The sequence below is a fragment of the Boleophthalmus pectinirostris genome, unplaced genomic scaffold, assembly GCF_026225935.1.
Source record: "Boleophthalmus pectinirostris isolate CB_2022bp ecotype Guang Dong unplaced genomic scaffold, ASM2622593v1 HiC_scaffold_7, whole genome shotgun sequence".
NCBI classification, from domain to species: domain Eukaryota; kingdom Metazoa; phylum Chordata; class Actinopteri; order Gobiiformes; family Gobiidae; genus Boleophthalmus; species Boleophthalmus pectinirostris.
In genome coordinates, this window is record NW_026571473.1 from 29,400,653 (window position 1) to 29,421,313 (window position 20,661).

The 20,661-nt window shown below is 38.0% G+C and overlaps 1 protein-coding gene across 1 annotated transcript in view; it reads left to right on the forward strand.

Moving 5' to 3' along the window:
* mcf2l2 (MCF.2 cell line derived transforming sequence-like 2) overlaps positions 1-20,661 on the forward strand; it is a 197,313-nt gene that overhangs the window by 116,923 nt on the left and 59,729 nt on the right. The window contains exons 22-24 of the mRNA XM_055165252.1: positions 4,035-4,115; positions 5,124-5,264; positions 14,105-14,197. Of these exons, the coding sequence (XP_055021227.1) occupies positions 4,035-4,115; positions 5,124-5,264; positions 14,105-14,197 (315 nt within the window). The remainder of the gene's footprint in view (positions 1-4,034; positions 4,116-5,123; positions 5,265-14,104; positions 14,198-20,661) is intronic.

Consider the following 20,661-nt stretch of genomic DNA (forward strand, 5'->3'; position numbering starts at 1 on the left):
GATGTAACTGAAGTACTGTGATATGGTATCATCAAATGTACTACAGTAATATACAGAATAATACAGTAAAACAGAGAACTACATAGAACATGATCCTTCCCTTTCAGTGCAGACTACATGACTAATACATGAGTAATATTAAGCACTTTTAAACCTTAATTCTTTCTGTTTTCACTGTAATGATTCACAAAATTCTCGTCAAGACATTTAAAAAGGAAAAATTTGCATTTCTACAACTCTTATAACTACTCATATATAGCATGACTTTTTAAGTATAATTTACCTTGAAGGTCATATAAAAAGCAAAAAATCTAAGATATATTTAGTACTTTTGTTTAAAGATTTGAAATGACTTGAAGCTCAAAGCAGACAACTTGGTTTTGACTTGGACTTATGGGCCAGTGACTCCGGACTCGACTTGGACTTGCCTGTATTTGACTTGGGACTTGACTCGGACTTGAGGTCAAAGAGGTAACACTTTATAATAACTACACTTTATTTAGCCTTAATAAAGCATGAACAAAGACTTAAGTAATAATGATTCACGCTTAGTAACTACTTAATTACTACTTGAATTAGCACTTAACCTGCGCTTAATTCGCCTGTGCTGTAAATAGTAACTCAATACTTCTTAGTTACTCATGAACTAACCATTTGCATGTTTACAAATGCATATTTAAGTACAAATTTGAGCGTTTATTAATGAATAGTAAGCTATGAGAGAATGATTTACTAATAATGCAAAGCAATGATCATTCAGGCAGCTATTATCTGTTGGTCTGTAAGTCTTTCTGAGAGCTTTTCTAAAGTGAAGACTTATTATGTTTATTAAGCATTTGTTGAGGTTGGTCAAATTCCAGAGAAACAATAATGCATTACTAGTAAATCATTCTATCATGAATTACTAATCATTAATAAATGCTCAAATGTGTACTTAAATAAACATTTACAAATGCATACACAAATGGTTAGTTCATGAGTAATTAAGTAAGAAATATTTACGAGTAACTATTTACAGCACAGGCGAATTAAGTGCAAGTTAAGTGCTAATTCAGGTAGTAATTAAGTGGTTACTAAGCGTGAATCATTATTAATTAAGTCTTTGTTCATGCTTTATTAAGGCTAAATAAGGTGTAGTTATTATAAAGTGTTACCGGTCAAAGACTTGAGACTTATTTGAGACTTGCAAAACAACGACTTGGTCCCTATTGCAGCATTTGGCTTTAGTTCTGACAAGTAAGGACATAACCAGAGCTTATGTGATTTCTTTTGTTGATTTCTGTGTTGAATTTTGCCTTTTTATCAGCGAGATTACTGATTTTGTGCACATCGTCTCTATGACTGCATCTCATTTCGCTTTCCTCGCTTCCGTCTCCTTGATTCCTCTGCTTGATTCTGCAGCAAATGGGCGAGGAAGGAGGAGAGACAGAGAGAGCAGAGAGGATATAAACTCCTCACTGAGACAATAAAGTTTGATTATTTTATCTGATATCTACCTCCTGGTGCCTCTCTCATGTTTACTCCTTCCTTCCTTGGTTTTCTTTGGGACAACACTTAATATGACACATTTGACTGGCAGCTGAAAAATGGAGGCTCGAGGGGAGGAATGAAGGAGAGCATTTCTCTCCAGCGACTAGGTCAGGATTCGGAATACACTAGAGCAGACATGTCAAACTCAGGCCCGGGAGCCAAATTTGTCCCGTGATATAATTATATTTGGCCCATGAGATCATATCAATTATGTATTAGAGCTGGCCCTCTGGCTACCGATATTCTATAGAGACATTATTTTATAAAAATGTTGTCATTATTTTATATTATGCTTGTTCTGGATTCAATATTTAAGCAAAAATATTATTAAACATTTATTTTAATAAGAAGAGGTTTAACATTACATATCCTGAAAGTAGAGAAAACTTGCAGAAGTTGTTGAATTTTTTTCAATAAATATTTAGTTTGGCCCACAACTTTGTCCCAGTTTTTAATTTTGTCCCTCTGTGAATTTGAGTTTGACAACCTTGCACTAGACGGTTTGCAAGAAGTGTAAGTGTGAGTTCGGGCACCAGCCAATCAGCGAAGAGCCATGTATTTCGTGTTGTCAACGATTCCCGAGATTGAGGATTTAAAGCTGGAATAAAGAGAAAGTTTGGGTGAATTTTATCAAGGGGAAAGACGTTATTGCCCTTCTTCCTACGGGATTTGGGAAAAGCTTAATGTACCGGTTAGCTCCGTTAACAGTGCATTACATACATCACGACCAAATAGCAGCGATTGGTTAAATAAAAAAGTACCCACCTACTGTTGAGGGAACAAATTCTAACACTGTGAGGTCAGATGGTTTCTACAAAGTGAATCCAGCAGAACAATAAAGCAGTATCAAACCATGTAAAGCCACTAAATGGAATAAAAAACAGCCCACATTTTGCTTCTCAACAAAACATTCCAGTTGGTTTAAGCCTAAAAGGACTCCCTCTGATCTGAATCCTCACAACCTAAACCCCAGCGCCTGCAGCCAGTGTGCTCTATATGCAGACAGAGACACTTGCACCTCAGCTGTGACGGTAGTTCCTTTTTAGAAGAAGCAAGAATGCAGGCTACGTACCGTCCTTTTAAAGAGGAACTTTGAACTTTAGTTGAAGTAGATTAGACCCAGACTGGGCTCGCACTAAACTCTCATGTATGACACAGGGAGATAACATTCTTAACCTTAACACCAGACTTCAATTAGCTAACCATTTAGTGACTTATTAACCTCTTTAAATTCAACATGCAGCCACATCAAGTTAATCTCTAACATCACTAAAATGTAATTCTGCCACAATGTTTGCTCATAGTGCAGTAGTGCCACAGTAACCTTTAGTACAAACATAAAGGCGCCAGCTCAGTAAAAATCTGTAATATTTGATGTTTTTTACTGAAAACGGTGTTATTCATATTAACACTGTTCATAAGCACCTACAGAACATAAATCATAGACTACAACACATGAAAAGGGACTAAACCAGGACTAAAACAGGACTAAAACAGGATTAAAACAGGATTAAAACAAGACTGAACCAGGACTAAACCAGGACTAAAACAAGACTAAAACAGGACTAAAAGAGGACTGAACCCGGACTACACCAGGACTAAACCAGGTCTAAACTAGGACTGAACCAGGACTGAACCAGGACTAAATCAGGACTGAACCAGGACTAAACCAGGACTCAAACAGGACTGAACCAGGACTACACCAGTACTAAACCGGGTCTAAAACAGATTGAAAACAAAACTGAACCAGGACAAAAATAGGACTAAACCAAGATTAAACCAGGACTAAAACAGGACTGAACCAGAACTAAACCAGGTCTAAACCAGGTCTAAACCAGGACTAAACCAGGACTAGTCTTGGACTTGAGAGCAAGAGAGAACCCCAAGCCAGTGGAGACCGTCGGGTGTCCACAAAGCGCGATCGGGTTTTGATTGCGCTTAGCCCCGTGGAGCTCGGAGCTTTGTGTTCAGTCCTGTTTTAGTCCTGGTTCAGTCCTGGTTCAGTCCTTGTCCCTCATGTCTCAGGTCACTATAGGACAGTACTGCAGATATCATGAGCCTCTGCAGGTTGTTTTCACCGTTGCCAATAGCGATGTGATATTATATAACCCTGTATGTCTTACTCCGAGTTTATTTTATTACATCAGAGTACAGGGCTGTGGGTGGAGCTAGCTAAGTTATTGATAAGGGAATACTGTTATGACATGGTATAATAGGTATAATACGTCTCCTTTAAACTATTTTTATACATTTAAGTAAACCTTAAATAATGTTTAAAACAACTAAAAGGCAACTTAGCTCAGAGTTTTACCTTAAAGAACAATAAAAGATTGTGAAACAACTCCACCTGCTGGCGTAATGAGGAATGACACACTGAACTGAACTAACTGCTCAGTGAATGCAAATTGAGCATAGAAAAAAAAAACAGGTCAATTATGATTACATTTTTAAAAAAACTTTAAATAGCAGGGATAAATACGTGTACATATTGTTGTGTTTGACAGGGAAACCTGAGTGAGCTGGGGAAGCTGCTCATGCAGGGATCCTTCAACGTGTGGACGGACCATAAGAAGGGACACAGCAAGGTAACAACATCTACTTTATGTTTTATGGGTGATTTCTCATGTGTCCTCGTGTGCCTACAGTCTGAGAAAAATGCTCAAGGACATGGAAAATAGGAAAAATGCAGAATTGTAAAGATTCCTCAGTCTGTCACCTTTGTCATCTGTGTCAAACAGCAGGAGGAGGAAGTATATATTTGAGTCTATCTAACTGTTTCCTACAGCTCTCACAAATACTTTTTGACATGCATGAATTTCAGACTCACTTTAAAATAGCTTTTTTATATGCTGAAGTGAAACAGGCAATCCTACTGCTGCTTATAGCTTTTACTTCTGGGTTGGCAATAGACCAAATATTGTATCATTAGATGCACACAAAGTGCTGCTTTTATAATACTCTATATACTCTTTGGAGGATATAATACAAAATTTACTTCTTTACAAGAAAAATAACCCCACAAAATACTGCCCAAAATGACTGCTCGAACTTGAACACATGGAGCACATGTTTTATTTGAACAGATAAAAGTGTTTTCATACATTTGTCTTCATCAAATGAAAACTATTGTGTAACTTAAAGATACAGTGTATACCTTACGAATAGAAAGTTAAAACAATACTTATGAACCATTCTCCATGGAAAAGCACAACATTGCCATGGAAACAGGCAGGAAGAGACTAAGAATGTGTTATGTTTTTTTTTTTATCAGTACAATAAAAATAAAATGTTTTATTCTAATGAGACAACTTGTGAAAAGCTAAATAGCTTTTTTCCCTGACTGAAGTGTCTCTTAGCAGTTCCCAGACTTCTTTTTTTTGGCTAGAAAGTGTGGCTTTAAGTGAATGTTACATAATTATGTTTCACTAAAAAATGAAGTCCAACCGGCCCGTAGGTAAAATCCCCCAGACCAAGCCTAGCTCAAGGACACAGTTCCCTATAGAGACAATAAAGTGCACCTTATATGCACTTTGAGTAATGCTATTGAAACCATATATCCAGTTCAAACTAAAGAGCGTTTTGTGTATTTGCAGGTGAAGGACTTGGCGAGGTTCAAGCCCATGCAGAGGCACCTGTTTCTGTACGACAAGACTCTGCTGTTCTGTAAGAAGAGAGAGGAGACCAGCGAGGGCCACGAGAAGAGTCCGTCCTACAGCTTCAAACACTCGCTCAAGGTCTGGACTAAACGTACACACAATATAATACACACAATATAGAATCAAAAATCAGATACTAATCCATCCTGAAATTAGTATCAAAACTAGATATTCATTAGAGCAGGTATCAATACTTAAAAAATCACATTCACAGGACAGAAATGAACCTTTCCTGAATAGCTTTAGAATGATCTTTAACTGTATCCGAGCAAGTCTAAGAGAACATTGACTTATTATCGATGGATTTTGAAATGTTAGTATCGTGACAACACTACTGCACTTAGGCTGTTGTTTTTGTGTCCTCTGGCAAGACACACTTGTATAGGTCTGTCAGGAAAAACAACCTTTGTGAATCGTGATATGCCGCTACAAAAAGGTTACAGGATTTATGAATTGATTTCCTTTTACTTCTTATTATAATCTCTTTGTAATCCATCATTTTTTCCGGGTTCGTTCCACTGCAAAAAGAAATGTAATTCTTTCCAATGGACAGTTTTTTGTAGCAAGAACAAAAAAGTATAGTCTAGCTGACTCAATTCTCATTATAAATTCATACAATTTACTTTTATGCAACCTTTTTTATTATTATTTTACAAAAGGTAGTGTATGAATGGAGGACAATGGAGATATAATGGACATTGATAAAGACTAAAACAAGTATCCAGACTAGATACTCATTTGAAAGTAATTTTATCTGGGAAAAAAAAACATATACAGGGGACAAATTTTGAACAGTTTTATAATAATCATCTTGAGCCATATTAAAACTAGTGTGAGCCCTCATATTGAAGAAATTTTTATATATTCAGGGTTATATAAAGCGAGTTAAGCAGCCGTCTTTCTGTCAGTTTACCCCAGGGCAGCTGTCGAAATACGGAAAGTGAATGAATAATAATAATAATAAAGCCAAAGCAAACTTATTTTCATAGGGATTAAAGGTATTACTTGGATTCTATTATTGCTCATTATAGTGTGTGCTCAAACTGAACCTGTTTATTACAAAAGAGCCGTACTGACAGACCAGACTGAGAAAAAGTACAGGAAGTTAAGATCACCTTTTTGTATTCTCCACCACCTGTCACTTCTCAGAAACCGTCTGGAGTTTCACCTTACGTAAAACAAGCTGACATTTCCAGTCAAACGTAAAATCGTGTTTAAACGTCTGATATTACGCAAAATTGACTCTTGTGAGCTTTAAGTCATGTTAGAATGTTGGTGCCTCTGCAAAAACATATCTGGATTTGTGTTTTGTTTCATTCACACATGTTTGAGGAACACTTTTTATGAGTCTGTCTACATTGTCAAAGCTCAAAACACTCAGTAGTAGTAGTAGTAGTTTTCAAGGTTTCAGCTCCTTTTACCCTTAGTTTAATGGAGATTGGCAATTCCAGGGCTGAAATTATCCAAATGATTCTAGCGAAGGTTTATAGAGTTTGAAAATACAGTGGAAGACTTTCTGTATTACCACATGACATCACAAAGTGGAACAGTGTTTTCTCGGTTTCATATGTTTTTATTTGTGTGTAGACAAATATAGATATGTCATTCAAACAACACATGTACGCACACTTTTTTCATTTTTATGCAGATAAAACATGTAAAAACTTGATAAACTTGTAAAGTTAACTAACAAACACAAATCACCCAAGAAATACGAGTAGTGTCAGACAAAATAATAATAATAGAATGATAATATGTATGCTACTACTATTATTAATAACAATAATAATCATAACCATAATCAAATAAAAATAATAGTAGTAATAATACAAATATTAACAAATAAAATAGGGGGGGTTCATTCAACAGAATTGAATGAACTCAGCCTAAATATGCAGGATTTATGCGTTAAACATTTGATTGATTGATTGAATGGTTGCATTTATATAGCGCCTTTCAAGATACCCAAAGCGTTTTACAGTTCATTATTCATTCACTCCACACTCAGTGGTGGCAAGCTACTATTGTAGCCACAGCTGCCCTGGGGCAGACCGACGGAAGTGAGGCTGCCAATCATGCACACACTACGTTTATACTAGGCAATGTGGGTGAAGTGTCTTGCCTAAGGACACAACGACACTTTCTGCCACTGGTGCCCCACATTTGTGAATGGAATAAAACACAATTCCAGGTCTGTTTGTGAGGAGGAAATAACAACATTGATCAAAATTGCCTAATATGGGCTCTTTACATGTAGTCAGACTGGCACCACCTAGTGCCTCAACTTGATTTCATTTCTCTCCAGCGACTAGGTCAGGAATCGGAATACACTAGACGGTTCGCAAAACCCCCGGAAGTGCGAATTCGGGCACCAGCCAATCAGCGAAGAGCCATACATTCTGTGTTGGCAATGATTCCTGAGATTGAGGATTTAAAGCCAGAACAAAGAGAATGTTTGGTGAATTTTATCAAGGAGAAAGACCTGTTAGCCCCATTAGCGGCACATTACATACGTCACGACCAAATAGCAGTGATTGGTTAAATAAAAAAAGTACCTGCCTACTGTCGAGCGAATGAATCCTAATGCTGCGAGGTCAGACCGTTTCCATGAAGTGAAACCGGGTGATGACGCAGGCTACTTTAAATATGCATTATGTAACTTTTCAGGACGATGATCATCCACTTCCTTGTTTTGCTTGTGCTTGCTTGCCAGGCCAAGTTACAGGTCAGATCTGCGGAGAGGCAAGCCCGTTCACAGTAAGAATCCACGTCTTTCAAGGTAGATAAGCATCATTCTGTGTCAGAGAAGGGAAGTGGCAAACCCTTCACCCAAAACTTTACACAGTGCGCCTTTAATAATAATATGCATTTGATTTATATGCGTATCATCTTTTAATAATTTACAAATGTTAAAATAAAACAAAATGTGAAAAAAATTTTAGACACACTTTTACCTTTTACTTCCTTTTGCTTTTACTTCCATATGTCCAGGATTATTTACACGTAAACTCTCACTGAAGGCCTCAAAACTACGAATGACTCAAACGGAATGTAGCAAACAAAAAATAAACTCTAAATAACTTGTTTTAAGATAAAAAAAAATAAACAATAAAAAAAATAGCCACCCTTTAGGTTGAAATCTTGTTTGTGTTTCTTTAGCTTTCTTTGCATTTCTTTTTGCATTTCTTTTGCATCTGTTTTCTTTTTACATTTAGTCATCATGACATTGCACTTTTGTAAAAAAAAAAAAAAAATATATATATATATATATATATATATATATATATATATATATATATATATATATATATATATATATATATATATAGAAAGTAGAAAGCACAAAGAAAAATTCACGATTGTGAGGGTGTGTCCAAACTTTTGACTGGTAGTGTATGTTGAGAAAAAACATTTCTTGAACATGCACTGTGTAACTTTTCTGTCATATTCTTTTCATCATAGACATGAATTGATGTGTCTAGAATGTTTCACAGTATGGCTTTAAACCTTCCTATCATCATGGAGACCAAACGAGACCAAGTTACAGGTCAGATCTGTGGAGAGGCGACCCCGCTCACAGTCAGAATGCCTGTTTTTCTAAGTAATTTTAAGATATAAAACCACCTGCAATTGAATAAATGTAAGGTTGAGCTGTTTATTGTCGTATTGTGGAACAGTCCAGGCACAGCCGTGACATCTCCATGGAAACAAGCAGGTAACAGACCTTCAGCCAAAAAGTTACACAGTGCACCTTTAAGAAGCATGTATATAAACCACTTGGCCATTCTGCGCTCCTTCCAGACTTTATTCAAACATCTGTCCCGAACCAAAATCGTCACATTTCAGAACATCTCGTCTAGTTCTGCAGCCTTTAGTAGCTGAAGCACGCCTTAATAAACATGCAGCGCGCCTCATCTAATCGCAGAGCCACAAATGGGAGAAAATTCGGTCTCCTTTTGTCACGCATCCTCCCTGTATTTGAGTTTTACATATTTCTATTCCTGAACTAGAACATGAGCTGCTTTTCATTTGTACCAATGAAAAACAAGTTTGTCTGGTACCGAGTACACCCTCTTTGAAGTTGAGCGTTAATGCACGAATTTGCACATATTACAGCGGAATTTGGCATTGCTTTCTCTCGTCTATTTTTGAATACGCGTTACACGGTTATATTTTAGATAATACAATTCCTCCATAAGTCTCAAAATATGTGGATTGAACAAGACGCATATATGCTTTTTACGGGGTATTAATCCTCTACAGATTACATATTTAGATCACATATTATTTAGACAGATGACGACAATCAGGGTGCATTAAAACTACAGCACATCGCATCAGGTTTGTGAAGTTGTAGTGCATTGTTGTATATTTATGGAGAATTACAGTGTGTGTGAGCTGAGATTTGGATTTGAGAGACTGCTCAAACATTACTTTACTCTAGTTACTTTAATTTAGATTACTCAAACATGCATGGAGGACATCTAAAACCACTTCATGTCAGGTTAGGTCGCTTTATTCGTACCCGTAGGTAAATTTGTTTTGCAGATTTGAGAGGCAGGTCCCACATTTCACATTTCATTCATCTACATTGTGTGCAATAAACGCGTATAAAAACACAATTACAAAATAAAGTTTGTCAGAGCTCCAGTGTAGAATGGCTTTGTTCCATAAACAATTCATCCATCACGCTTGGTTAATAACACAATAAATATTAAATATATGTAAAAACACATGATTTCTCCAAGACAAACATGCTAAAATTGATAGATAAATAGATTACGATTTATTCATAAGTCTGATAGCAGCTGGAACAAAGCTCCTTTTAAAATGATTCGTTCTAGATCTTTAGGCATGTTTTTGATGAAGGAACAACTTTATAACATGATAGAAAACTCAAAAAAGTCAATTGTGCATAATAGTGTGTGTGAACTGTGCTCTTAAAGTTTTAAAGATTTGGGTTGCCAAATGCCAAAGGCCCTGTACTTGATTCTGAAAAATGTGAAAAACAGAACTAGTTTTAAACATTTTAAAGAGTTTGCAGTGGTCCAACTGTATTCCTCACTTACCTTATGTTTTCTGATCACCCGCAATGAGTTTATTAGCACTTTTCACAACTCTCAGAGACCAGTTGCGAAGGTAAAACAACTATCATGCTGACACACACTTCCTGCTTATCCGACAATATAATGCTTTATAATTTGTTAGATGCAGACAGTACACAGTATGACTTATACTTTCTTATACAATATCTATATCTATTATTTCTGTTCAAATACATGATAAATGTACCTAGCCCCTCCACTCAATTTAATTTCTCTCCAGCGACTAAGTCAAGAATCAAAATACACTAGACAGGTCGCAAAAACCCCGGAAGTGCAAGTTTGGGCACCAGCCAATCAGCGAAGAGCTATATATTCTGTGTTGTCAACAATTCCCGAGATCGAGGATTGAAATCCGGAACAAAGAGAATGTTTGGTGAATTTTATCAAAGGGAAAGACGTTATTGCCCTTCTTCCTACGGGATTTGGGAAAAGCTTAATACCCGTTAGCCCCGTTAACGGCGCATTACATGCAGTCAAGCCCAAAATTATTCATACCCCTGACAAATTTTGACTTAAACACTTTTCGTTAAAATGTAAATAAAAGCTGAGAAATATTCCTTTTCCACCATGATGCCTCTTGTACATCATCTTATGTCGTTTCCAATCAAGAAAAAATTTGCTGGTTGAATAAAAGTAATTTTAAGTCAAAATTTGTCAGGGGTATGAATAATTTTCGACTTGACTGTACGTCACAATCAAATAGCAGTGATTGGTTAAATAAAAAAGTACTCGCCGATCGTCGAGCGAACGAATCCTTACACTGCGAGGTCAGACGGTTTCCACAAAGTGAAACCGGCTGATGAATCAGGCTATGATAAACTATGTGTTCATTAAGAATTAAATGTTTTTCATCCTTTATTAAGGCTTATTAAAGATGCACGATGTAACTTTTTGGTTGAGGGTCCTTCACCTGCATGTTTCTATGGTTATTGCTCTGCTTCGAATGTTCCACAGTGTGACATTAAACAGTTCTACCTTACATTTATTTAATAACAGGTGGTTTTATAGCTCAGAAATACCTACAAAAACATTTATTCTGACTTTAAGCGGTTGCCTTTCCACAGATTTGACCTGCAACATGATGACAGAAAGATTAAATGCGAAACTGTGAAATATTTCAGACAATGCAATGACACGTTCATGGAGAAAAGTATTTGACCGACTTCGCACCAGAAAAGCTACACAATGCACCTTTAAGAATCATTAAGGCCTAGTTATTATAAACTAACAGTTATTTAGAACAAACAAGTTTTAGTTCCTGTATATTTGGTCAAACTAAAGCATCTAATTCCTCTTTTGCACTACACTATACCGTAAAATAGTGGTCATAGTGAAAGGGCGTACATAATCCAAGTTTTGACAAATGATTATGAACCTTAACATTAAAACTATTGCCTCCTAGTGGTTTGGTAGATGTAGTCATTTGCAAAGGTATTTTATTCCATTTTATAGTACAGCCAATAAACTCTCATCCAAAAGCAATTTATTAAAAGTTTTACACCAAATGCAGACAGTGCGCAGTGCTCTGATTTAGTCCCCAAATGCTTCTTTTTATACACTGAGGAGGAAAAAAATACTAGTCATTTACAAGTGAAAAATATGATAATGCAGTCTCCATGGAAGCAAGCAAGCTGTGTCTGCTCTACCTGAAAAATTTATAAATCACATAATCAGTTACATTTTTACCAATCTCCGTAAATGATTCACCTTATTGTAGAGGGTGTTGTCATGGGCGTTGTTGTCATTATCGTCTTTCCAACTGTATGGTTTTGCATGTGGCTGCAGATCTCAATTGCAAATAAGATGTATACAGACAACAAAGCCCTTTTCAAAGCACCAGAGAAAAGGCGCAGTGTTGAATCTGTTCACATTAATTACACAAACACTTACTAACTGTGAGACTGCTCTATAAAGATTGTACTGGCCGATAACAATAATAATGACTCGATAGCTGTATTGCCTGATATGAATATTCCAATTTTTTTTAGGTTGTGTGCCCTTGTGTTTTATGTTATTTTTATTTATTCAATATTTTACCAGGTAAGTCAGTTGAGAACACTTCCTCATTTGCAATTACGACCTGGCCAAGAGGCAATGTAAAACAAAAGCACAAACAGAAAACACTTACACATAAACTATAACATGAAACAGTGAATAGAGACAGTAAAACATTTGCAGATTAAAGATATAAAAGTGTCAAAAACATGTGCAATTATCCTGTAAAATACTCTGGATGGAGTTTTTAAAAGTCGACAGAGGTAAAAACGAACTAAGTGTGTGATTCCCAGTTTGTCCTCAGTGCATCAGATTTGTCTTTTTGACGAGACTCATGAGTGAAAATGGAAATAAAAAAGGTTTAAATGTAGTATCAGCGTCTATACTGAAAAATTTGCTGGACTGGATATCGGCTTCCATATATTGATTCAGCCGATATCCTGATTGGACAATACTGCTGGTCATAGTATTTTTGAATTTGCATTTATACAAAGGTGTTCTGTCATTACTTGAGCGATAAATCACAGTTACAGCGTCTGATTTTACTTTTGTTTTAAGGAAATAGATGTTGTTTTCAGTCTCTTCACTGGTATCGGTTGATATCAGGTATTGGCAGATACTTCAAAGTTCAAAGTTAGCTTTATTGTCAGTTTCTTCACATGTACTAGAGATATATAGACATATGTAGACAAGGACTGGGAGAGTGAGAGACCGCTACGTCTGCATCTGCCATGCAAGTCATAACACCATTCAGGTTTTGCTGCAGAAAACTGTTGCAGTTGCGTGGCCTTTGTGTCTCTGTGCAGTTTAACAGGAGGACTGGTCAGGAAGGGTCAGTAAATCTGTGTCAGGGCAGTTTGAGACGATGAAGGGCCAAAAGTGTCCGTCCTCTGTCTCCTGCAGCATCACAGCAGCCTCCAGGGGGCGCCAGGTGAGCACAACGAGAAAGGTCTCATTCTTTCTCCACTGTAGTATTTTTGGTTGGTGATGAAATGGTTCATTCCCTCATAGTGTTTTCTCTGGAAGGTCTTCTGCCACATTTGCTGCCACATATGGTGTGGAAATGCGTGTAGCATCTCAAATGTCCATAGCTCTTAAACACATACCGTATTTTCTGCCCCATAGACCGCGCTCTTAAGCCTCCAACCCCATCAAAAAACGACCAAGCACACCCTATACACAAATCCAATGCTGCACCACCCCGCAGCGCATACAAACCCGCACAGAGCAGACAGCGACCACGCAGCGAAACACACCCGCAGCCACACTCATCACTCCATGAGAACGAGGAATGGAACGGAGGAACGAACCGAAAAAGCGAGTGCAATGTGCCACTTCTAGACACAACTGAACAACCGAATCACTGCGAACACGCCAACAATCCAGCGGTCCCAGACAGCACCCTCCCTACATGCCACAACTGAACAAAGCCGAGAGTCACCGTGAACGCGCCAAACAAAATCCCACTAACCCATCCAACTGTTGTGTTTTGTTTAAAGTCCGGTGCGGTTTATTTGTGAAAAAAGTTTGAAAATAGACCATTTAATGACAGTGTGCCTTATAATCCAGAGCGCCCTATAATGCAGAAAATACGGTACTTGAAGCCATATTATCGAAAATTTTAAACCCGACATATTGGTATCTGCAAATATCATAGTCGTCCACAGCAACAGGCCAAATAAGGATATGGTATTGGCTCAAAACAAGAGGCTACTTTAGAAGAACCTTGTCAGAGCTTGAGTCCCACTGACATTCCCTCACAGTCAGAGCATTGACCCTCATCTTAAACCCTGTTTCTGTGTCTGTGTGTATCTACAGATGAGCTCTGTGGGCATCACTGAGAACGTCAAAGGGGACATGAAGAAGTTTGAGGTCTGGTTCAACGGCCGAGAAGAGGTCTACATCATCCAGGTACTGTTCTGTACTACGGGATAAAGTACATATGACAGCTTTTCATGTCTTTACTATTATGTGGGATATTACCTCAATATTTATCATAGTTTTACATCAGTTATGTCGTAGTTTGTGGGGAAAAGCTTAAAAGAAAAGTACAGAAATACTGGGAGTAGTGGTGAGCTAATTTTAAGGCAAGGCAAGTTTATTTGGATAGCCCAATTCGTACACAAAGTAATTCAAAGTGCTTTACAGAATAAGAAATCCAAATCCAGTGGTGGAGTGTCAGGTCCTGCAAGTCCTTCTCTGCTGACCTAAAAAAATCTCTGAATCACAGACTCTTGTAAATTATATTATTATTATTAAATAATTCCAAATGGTCTGTCCACTTCCTTTCAGAGCTTTTCCGATGCTTGTTCTGCTTCCACACATGTATTTTCATATTAAAGCATTTGACCAATCACATTTCAGCCATCACTTGTTGCTAGGCAGAGTCAAAGTCAAAGAAGAGTGTGTGACGCCTTCAGAATCTGTTCTGCAGGCCCTTGAGCTCTAAATACATGTCCATGAAACTGTTACTTCAACCAATCAGATTTTGAGTTGGTGTCACCAGGGTCTTCCAGCAGGCGTATGACATCACCGGATTCAGACCCGCTGATTGGACAGTCAGAGAGCGAACCAGCCAAAGCAGTAAACTGCATCTGTAGCGGAACCAGGACTAAACCAGGTCTAAACCAGGACTACAGCAGGTCTAAACCAGGTCTAAATCAGGATTACACCAGGACTAATCTTGGACTTGAGCGAGAGAGAGTGAAAGCGAGTGAGAGAGTGTCCGCCAAGCGCGATCGGGCGACAGCTGCACTGAGCACCATGCGGCTGCCGGGGCCAGTGCTCCATGCAGCGCGGTCCTTTCATCTGCGGTCACCCAACAGTCTACACGGGTGCACCTTCGGGCCACTCCCAATAAACAGTCCTGGTTAAGTTCTGGTTTAGTTCTGGTTTAGTCCTGGTTTAGCACTCCTTACTTCTCCGTCCACAGAATCTCCACGGCTCTTTATTCTGTGTATAACGTAACCATAAAATAGTTATTGAGGAGGAGCATCGAGGACTGTTTCAGATGGAGCTCTACTGAAGGCCTAGGTGTGAAATGCACGCTCCGCCACTGATCAAATCACAATAAAAACAAATCAAAACTTGAATAATCATCATAAAATTAAAAAGAGAGAGAGACATTGATTACATAAATTAGAGACAAGAGTGCGGAATGAAAACCTTTCAGTCATATGCACAGCGAAACACACCCGGTTTGAGCCTGGATTTAAACAGCGTCAAAGTAGGGCCATCATTTGACAAAATAAAGAAGTGGTCATGTATTTTATTTGTCAAATCATAAGTATTGTGCAGTTTAGACACGTTTTGACCATGGTTAAGTTATGGAATTACCTCTATAAAGTCTGTATGTCATATTTGCTGCTCGTGTCCAGCCAGGAAGTCAAATTATAAACTTACAACCTACATTAAAAAAAAAAAAAAAAGTATATTATAATGTTTCTATGCAGGCTCTAACTTTGCATACAGTAGAGATTCTACAACAGAATAACAGATGTCTTTTCTATTCTGCGTTTATGGGTGAATTATTGAACCAGTTTAAGCCAGTTTATGGTCTGAGAGAAATATGTTGACCACTTCATAAAACCTTCGGTAAGAACACTTCCATCCTTCACTGAGGACACTACGGATGTACTAAACAGAATTGGATCTTTGCCCAACATTAAAGACCAGTTTCTTGTGACAATGGATGTTGAAAGTTTGTATACTAACATTGAACATCAAGAGGGTTTTTCTGCTCTAAAATATTTTCTTACTGAGAGTGATATTCCTAAATCTGCTTGTGACTTTTTGGTGAAACTTACAGAATGGGTTCTTCATAACAATATTTTTATTTTTCATAGGTGAGCTTTACATTCAAAAGGTTGGGGTCCCAAAAAGTTCTTGTTTTTCGCCTAACTATGCTTGTTTATTTTTGGGTCTTTGGGAGAAGAACTTTGTCCTGAATACAGTCGCTATATTGATGATATTTTGTTGATTTTTAATGGTACTTTACAAGAACTATTGGAATTGCACAAATATTTAAATTCTATAAACCCTAATATTAAATTATTAATGGAATATTCACAAAATAGTATACATTTTTTATATCTCACCATATTTAAGGGGAAAGGGGGGATCGTTTGCATACTACACTCTACAGAAAAGAAACATCACGTAATACTATCCTCTTTCCTCCTATTTCATCCTCAACCAGTGTCGGGGAGTAACAGATTACATGTACTGGAGTTACCTAATCAGAGTACAATTTATGAGTAACTGTATTCAGTTACAGTTACTGTTTCAGTGAGTGGTAATTGGATTACAGTTACTTTGTTGAAATAAATGGATTACAAGGCGGGATTTTCCTGTTTTCACATTATTTTTATTTTATTTTTTTATTTTGTTTTCGGTAATTCCACTCATTGCTGGAAACTAAACCAGGACTAAAACCAGGTCTAAACCAGGACTAAAACCAGTCTAAACCAGGACTAAACCAGGACTAAAACCAGATCTAAACTAGATCTAAACCAGATCTAAACCAGGACTAAACCAGGACTAAAACTAGATCTAAACCAGGACTAAAACCAGATCTAAACCAGATCTAAACCAGGTCTAAACCAGATCTAAACCAGGACTAAACCAGGATTAAACCAGGACTAAACCAGGATTAAACCAGAAATAAAACAGGACTAAAACAGGATTTAACAGGACTAAACCATGCTGCGCGGATGTGTCTCCTGCTCTTCTATTAATAATATTTTTAATACGGTTAAGTATCCTAGTCTTTGCTTCTCTTCAGCAAATCAAGTAATCCAAAGTATTCAGATTACGTTACTCACTTGAAGTAATTTAATGGATTACGTTACAAACTACATTTTGGGGTATGTAATCTGTAATCTGTAGGGGAATACATTTTAAAAGTAACCTTCCCAACACTGTCCTCAACACCTAAAGCGAAACATCCCTTATGGGTAATTCCAACGTCTACGTCGCATTTGTAATCGGGAAGAGGATTTCGTAGAACAGGCAGAGGCTATGTCCAACCGGTTCCTAGATACGGCCTATCAGCTTACAATAGTCAGAAAGGCTTGTGACGTAGGGTTGAAAAAAAACAACAAACAACCTAGTACTGAAACTAGATTGTAATTTGAAGTATGCATATATAAACAATGCTTAAATAGGTTCAGATCAGTTCAGTTAGTCGTCTTTATCAGAACTAACATAAGAACGCATGACACTATTAGAGAAACTACATATTAAAAGTCACATTCTATTCTCTAAAATAAGTGTTTGTTATTATTGTGGTTTCAAAATTTGCAATAGTATGGAGATCAAGTTTGAAATTTTAGTTTGTGACAACGGTAGTGTACTGTGAGATAGATGTTATATTAATCACTTTTTTCACAATAGCTGTAATGTTACAATCATTTGAGGAGCAAATGTCTCGAGTGTGATTTATGTTTTAAGTTTTCCTTTTCAAAAACTGAGATTTTTTAATTTCATTTCTGCCAGTTGTCTGCAGTTTTCTAGCTGTCCACATGATGGCAGTGTTGCACCATGCTTTTCTGTCCAAACCACTTTCTATTTGTAAAAGCAATAGTTCTCCTCTCTCTCCTTCTCTTTCACTCTATCTCTGTACCTCCCTCTCTCTTTCTTTCGCTCTCTTGCTTTCTCTCTTCACTGTTTGTCCATCTTTCTCCTATCCCTCCCTCCTCTCTCGTTCATTCAGTCCGCCCTTGTCTCACTCTTCTCTTCTTCTTTTCGTCTTCCATCTGTCCCTCTCTGTCTGTCTTTCACTCCCTCGCTTTCTCACTCTCGTCTCCTCTTCCTCTCTCTTTCTATCTCTGCCTTTATCTGTCTCACTCACTCTCTGTCTTTCTGTCTTTCCCTGGCTCTCTCCTGTCTCAACTCCCTTATGTCCCTTCTTACTTCTTCAATCTACCTCACCAAGCCCTCAACCGTCTCTCTCTCTATCTCTTTCTCTCTTTCTCTTTCTCTCACTCTCTTCTGACAGTGCCTCTCCTTTCTGCTCGCACTAGCTGAAGAGGATTCCTTTAGCCTATTACTTTCTCTCTCTCCCTACCTTTGTCTCTCTTTCTCCTTTCTTCCCTGTTTCCCTCCCTCCCTCTCTCTATCTCTCTCTGCTCTCTGTATCTCTCTCCCTTCTTCTCTCTCCTCCTCTATTTTCCTTCCATCCTATATGCATTTACTGTATACATCCATAGGCTTTGTCCCACATTTCTCACTTTTTGTCTCTCTCTTGCTCATCAGTTTCTCTTTTCCCTCCTCTCGCTTTCCTTCTCTCTTGTCCCTTTCTTTGCATTCCCTTCACCCCACCCTCTTTCCCCGTATCTCTCTCTTTCTGTCAGTCCGTGTCCAGCTCTTTCCCTTGACTTGATTGTATTGTGTGTTTCTGTAGCCTCCGTCTGTAAAAAGTGATGGAGTATCTGTCTCTCTCTCTCTCTCTACATTCTTCTCTTTCTCCATCTCCCTCCCTTTTTCTATCTCTCTTCCTACCTTCTTAATCTCTCGTTCTTTCTCCCCTTTCTTTCCCTCTCTCTGTCTACCCCTATGCAGTGTTGGGAAGGTTACTTTTAAAATGTATTCCCCTACAGATTACAGATTACATACCCCAAAATGTCATTTGTAACGTAATCCATTAAATTACTTTAGGTGAGTAATGTAATCTGAATACTTTGGATTACTTGATATTGTCCTGCTTTTTAAAACTACATGAATGTAGCAGCGCATCCTGAAAATTTTTGTTTGTTCTCTTCCAATTGTCTGTTGAGCCCAAGTCTCCATGAATAAGAAACAGTTTACTGTCGAGAAGCAAAGACCAGGAAATATTAATATAAGATGTTTAGTCCTGGTTTAGACCTGGTTCAGTCCTAGTTTAGTCCTGGTTTTAGTCCTGGTTTAGACCTGATTTTAGTCCTGGTTTAGTCCTGGACTGGTTTAGTCCTGGTTTTAGTCCTGGTTTAGACCTGGTTCAGTCCTAGTTTAGTCCTGGTTTTAGTCCTGGTTTAGACCTGGTTCAGTCCTAGTTTAGTCCTGGTTTAGTCCTGGTTTAGTCCTGGTTTTAGTCCTGGTTTTCGTCCTGGTTTAGTCCTGGTTTTAGTCTTAGTTTAGACCTGGTTTAGTCCTGGTTTTAGGCCTGGTTTAGTCCTGGTTTTAGTCCTGGTTTAGACCTGGTTCAGTCCTAGTTTAGTCCTGGTTTTAGTCCTGGTTTAGTCCTGGTTTTAGTCTTAGTTTTGATATGGTTTAGTCCTGGTTTTAGTCCTGGTTTAGTCCTGGTTTTAGTCCTGGTTTTAGTCCTGGTTTTAGACCTGGTTTTAGTCCTGGTTTAGTTCCTGGTTTAGTAGTTTAGTCCTGGTTTTAGTCCTGGTTTAGTCCTGGTTTAGTCCTGGTTTAGTCCTGGTTTAGTCCTGGTTTACCTGGTTTTTGTCTTAGTTTAGACCTGGTTCAGTCCTAGTTCAGTCCTGGTTTAGTCCTGGTTTTAGTCCTTAGTTTAGACCTGGTTTAGTCCTGGTTTAGTCCTGGTTTAGTCCTGGTTTAGTCCTGGTTTAGTTTTCCTGGTTTAGTCCTGGACTGGTTTTAGTCCTGGTTTTAGTCCTGGTTTTAGTCCTGTTTTAGTCCTGGTTTAGTCCTAGTTTTAGACCTGGTTTAGTCCTGGTTTAGTCCTGGTTTTAGTCCTGGTTTAGTCCTGGTTTAGTTTTTAGTCCTGGTTTAGACCTGGTTTTAGTCTTAGTTTAGACCTGATTTAGTCCTGGACTGGTTTAGTCCTGGCGTTGGTTCTGGTTTAGAGGCGCACAGGAGAACGGTGGTGTCTGCGCAGTACGGAAAGCGACGTGGGACATAGCCCAAAATGTGAAAATGTGAAAACAGGAAAATACCACAATGTGATCTATTTATTTCAACAAAGTAACTGTAATCCAATTACCACTCTCTGAAACAGTAACTGTAACTGAATACAGTGACTCATAATTTGTACTCTGATTACATAACTCTGATACATGTAATCTGTTACTCCCCAACACTGCCCCTATTGTATTTATCTTTCTCCATCTTTCTCTCTTCTCCCCTTTTCCATTCTATACTGTATTGTGGCTCTTCCTCACTCTCTCTCTCTCTCTCTCTCTCTCTCTCTCTCTCTCTCTCTCTCTCTCTCTCTCTCTCTCCTCCCCTCTTTCCTCCTACATGTCATGACGTATCACAGTTGTTGTGATTATTATATGTATTATACAATGTCTATAGTTGCTACCCTCTCTCTCTCTTTCTCTTTTCCTTCTCTCTCTATCCCTCTCTCTCTCTCTCTCTCCCTTCTATATGCCCTGACTGCATTATATTGTGTCTGTAGTCTCTCTCTCACCTCTCTTTCTCTCTTTCTC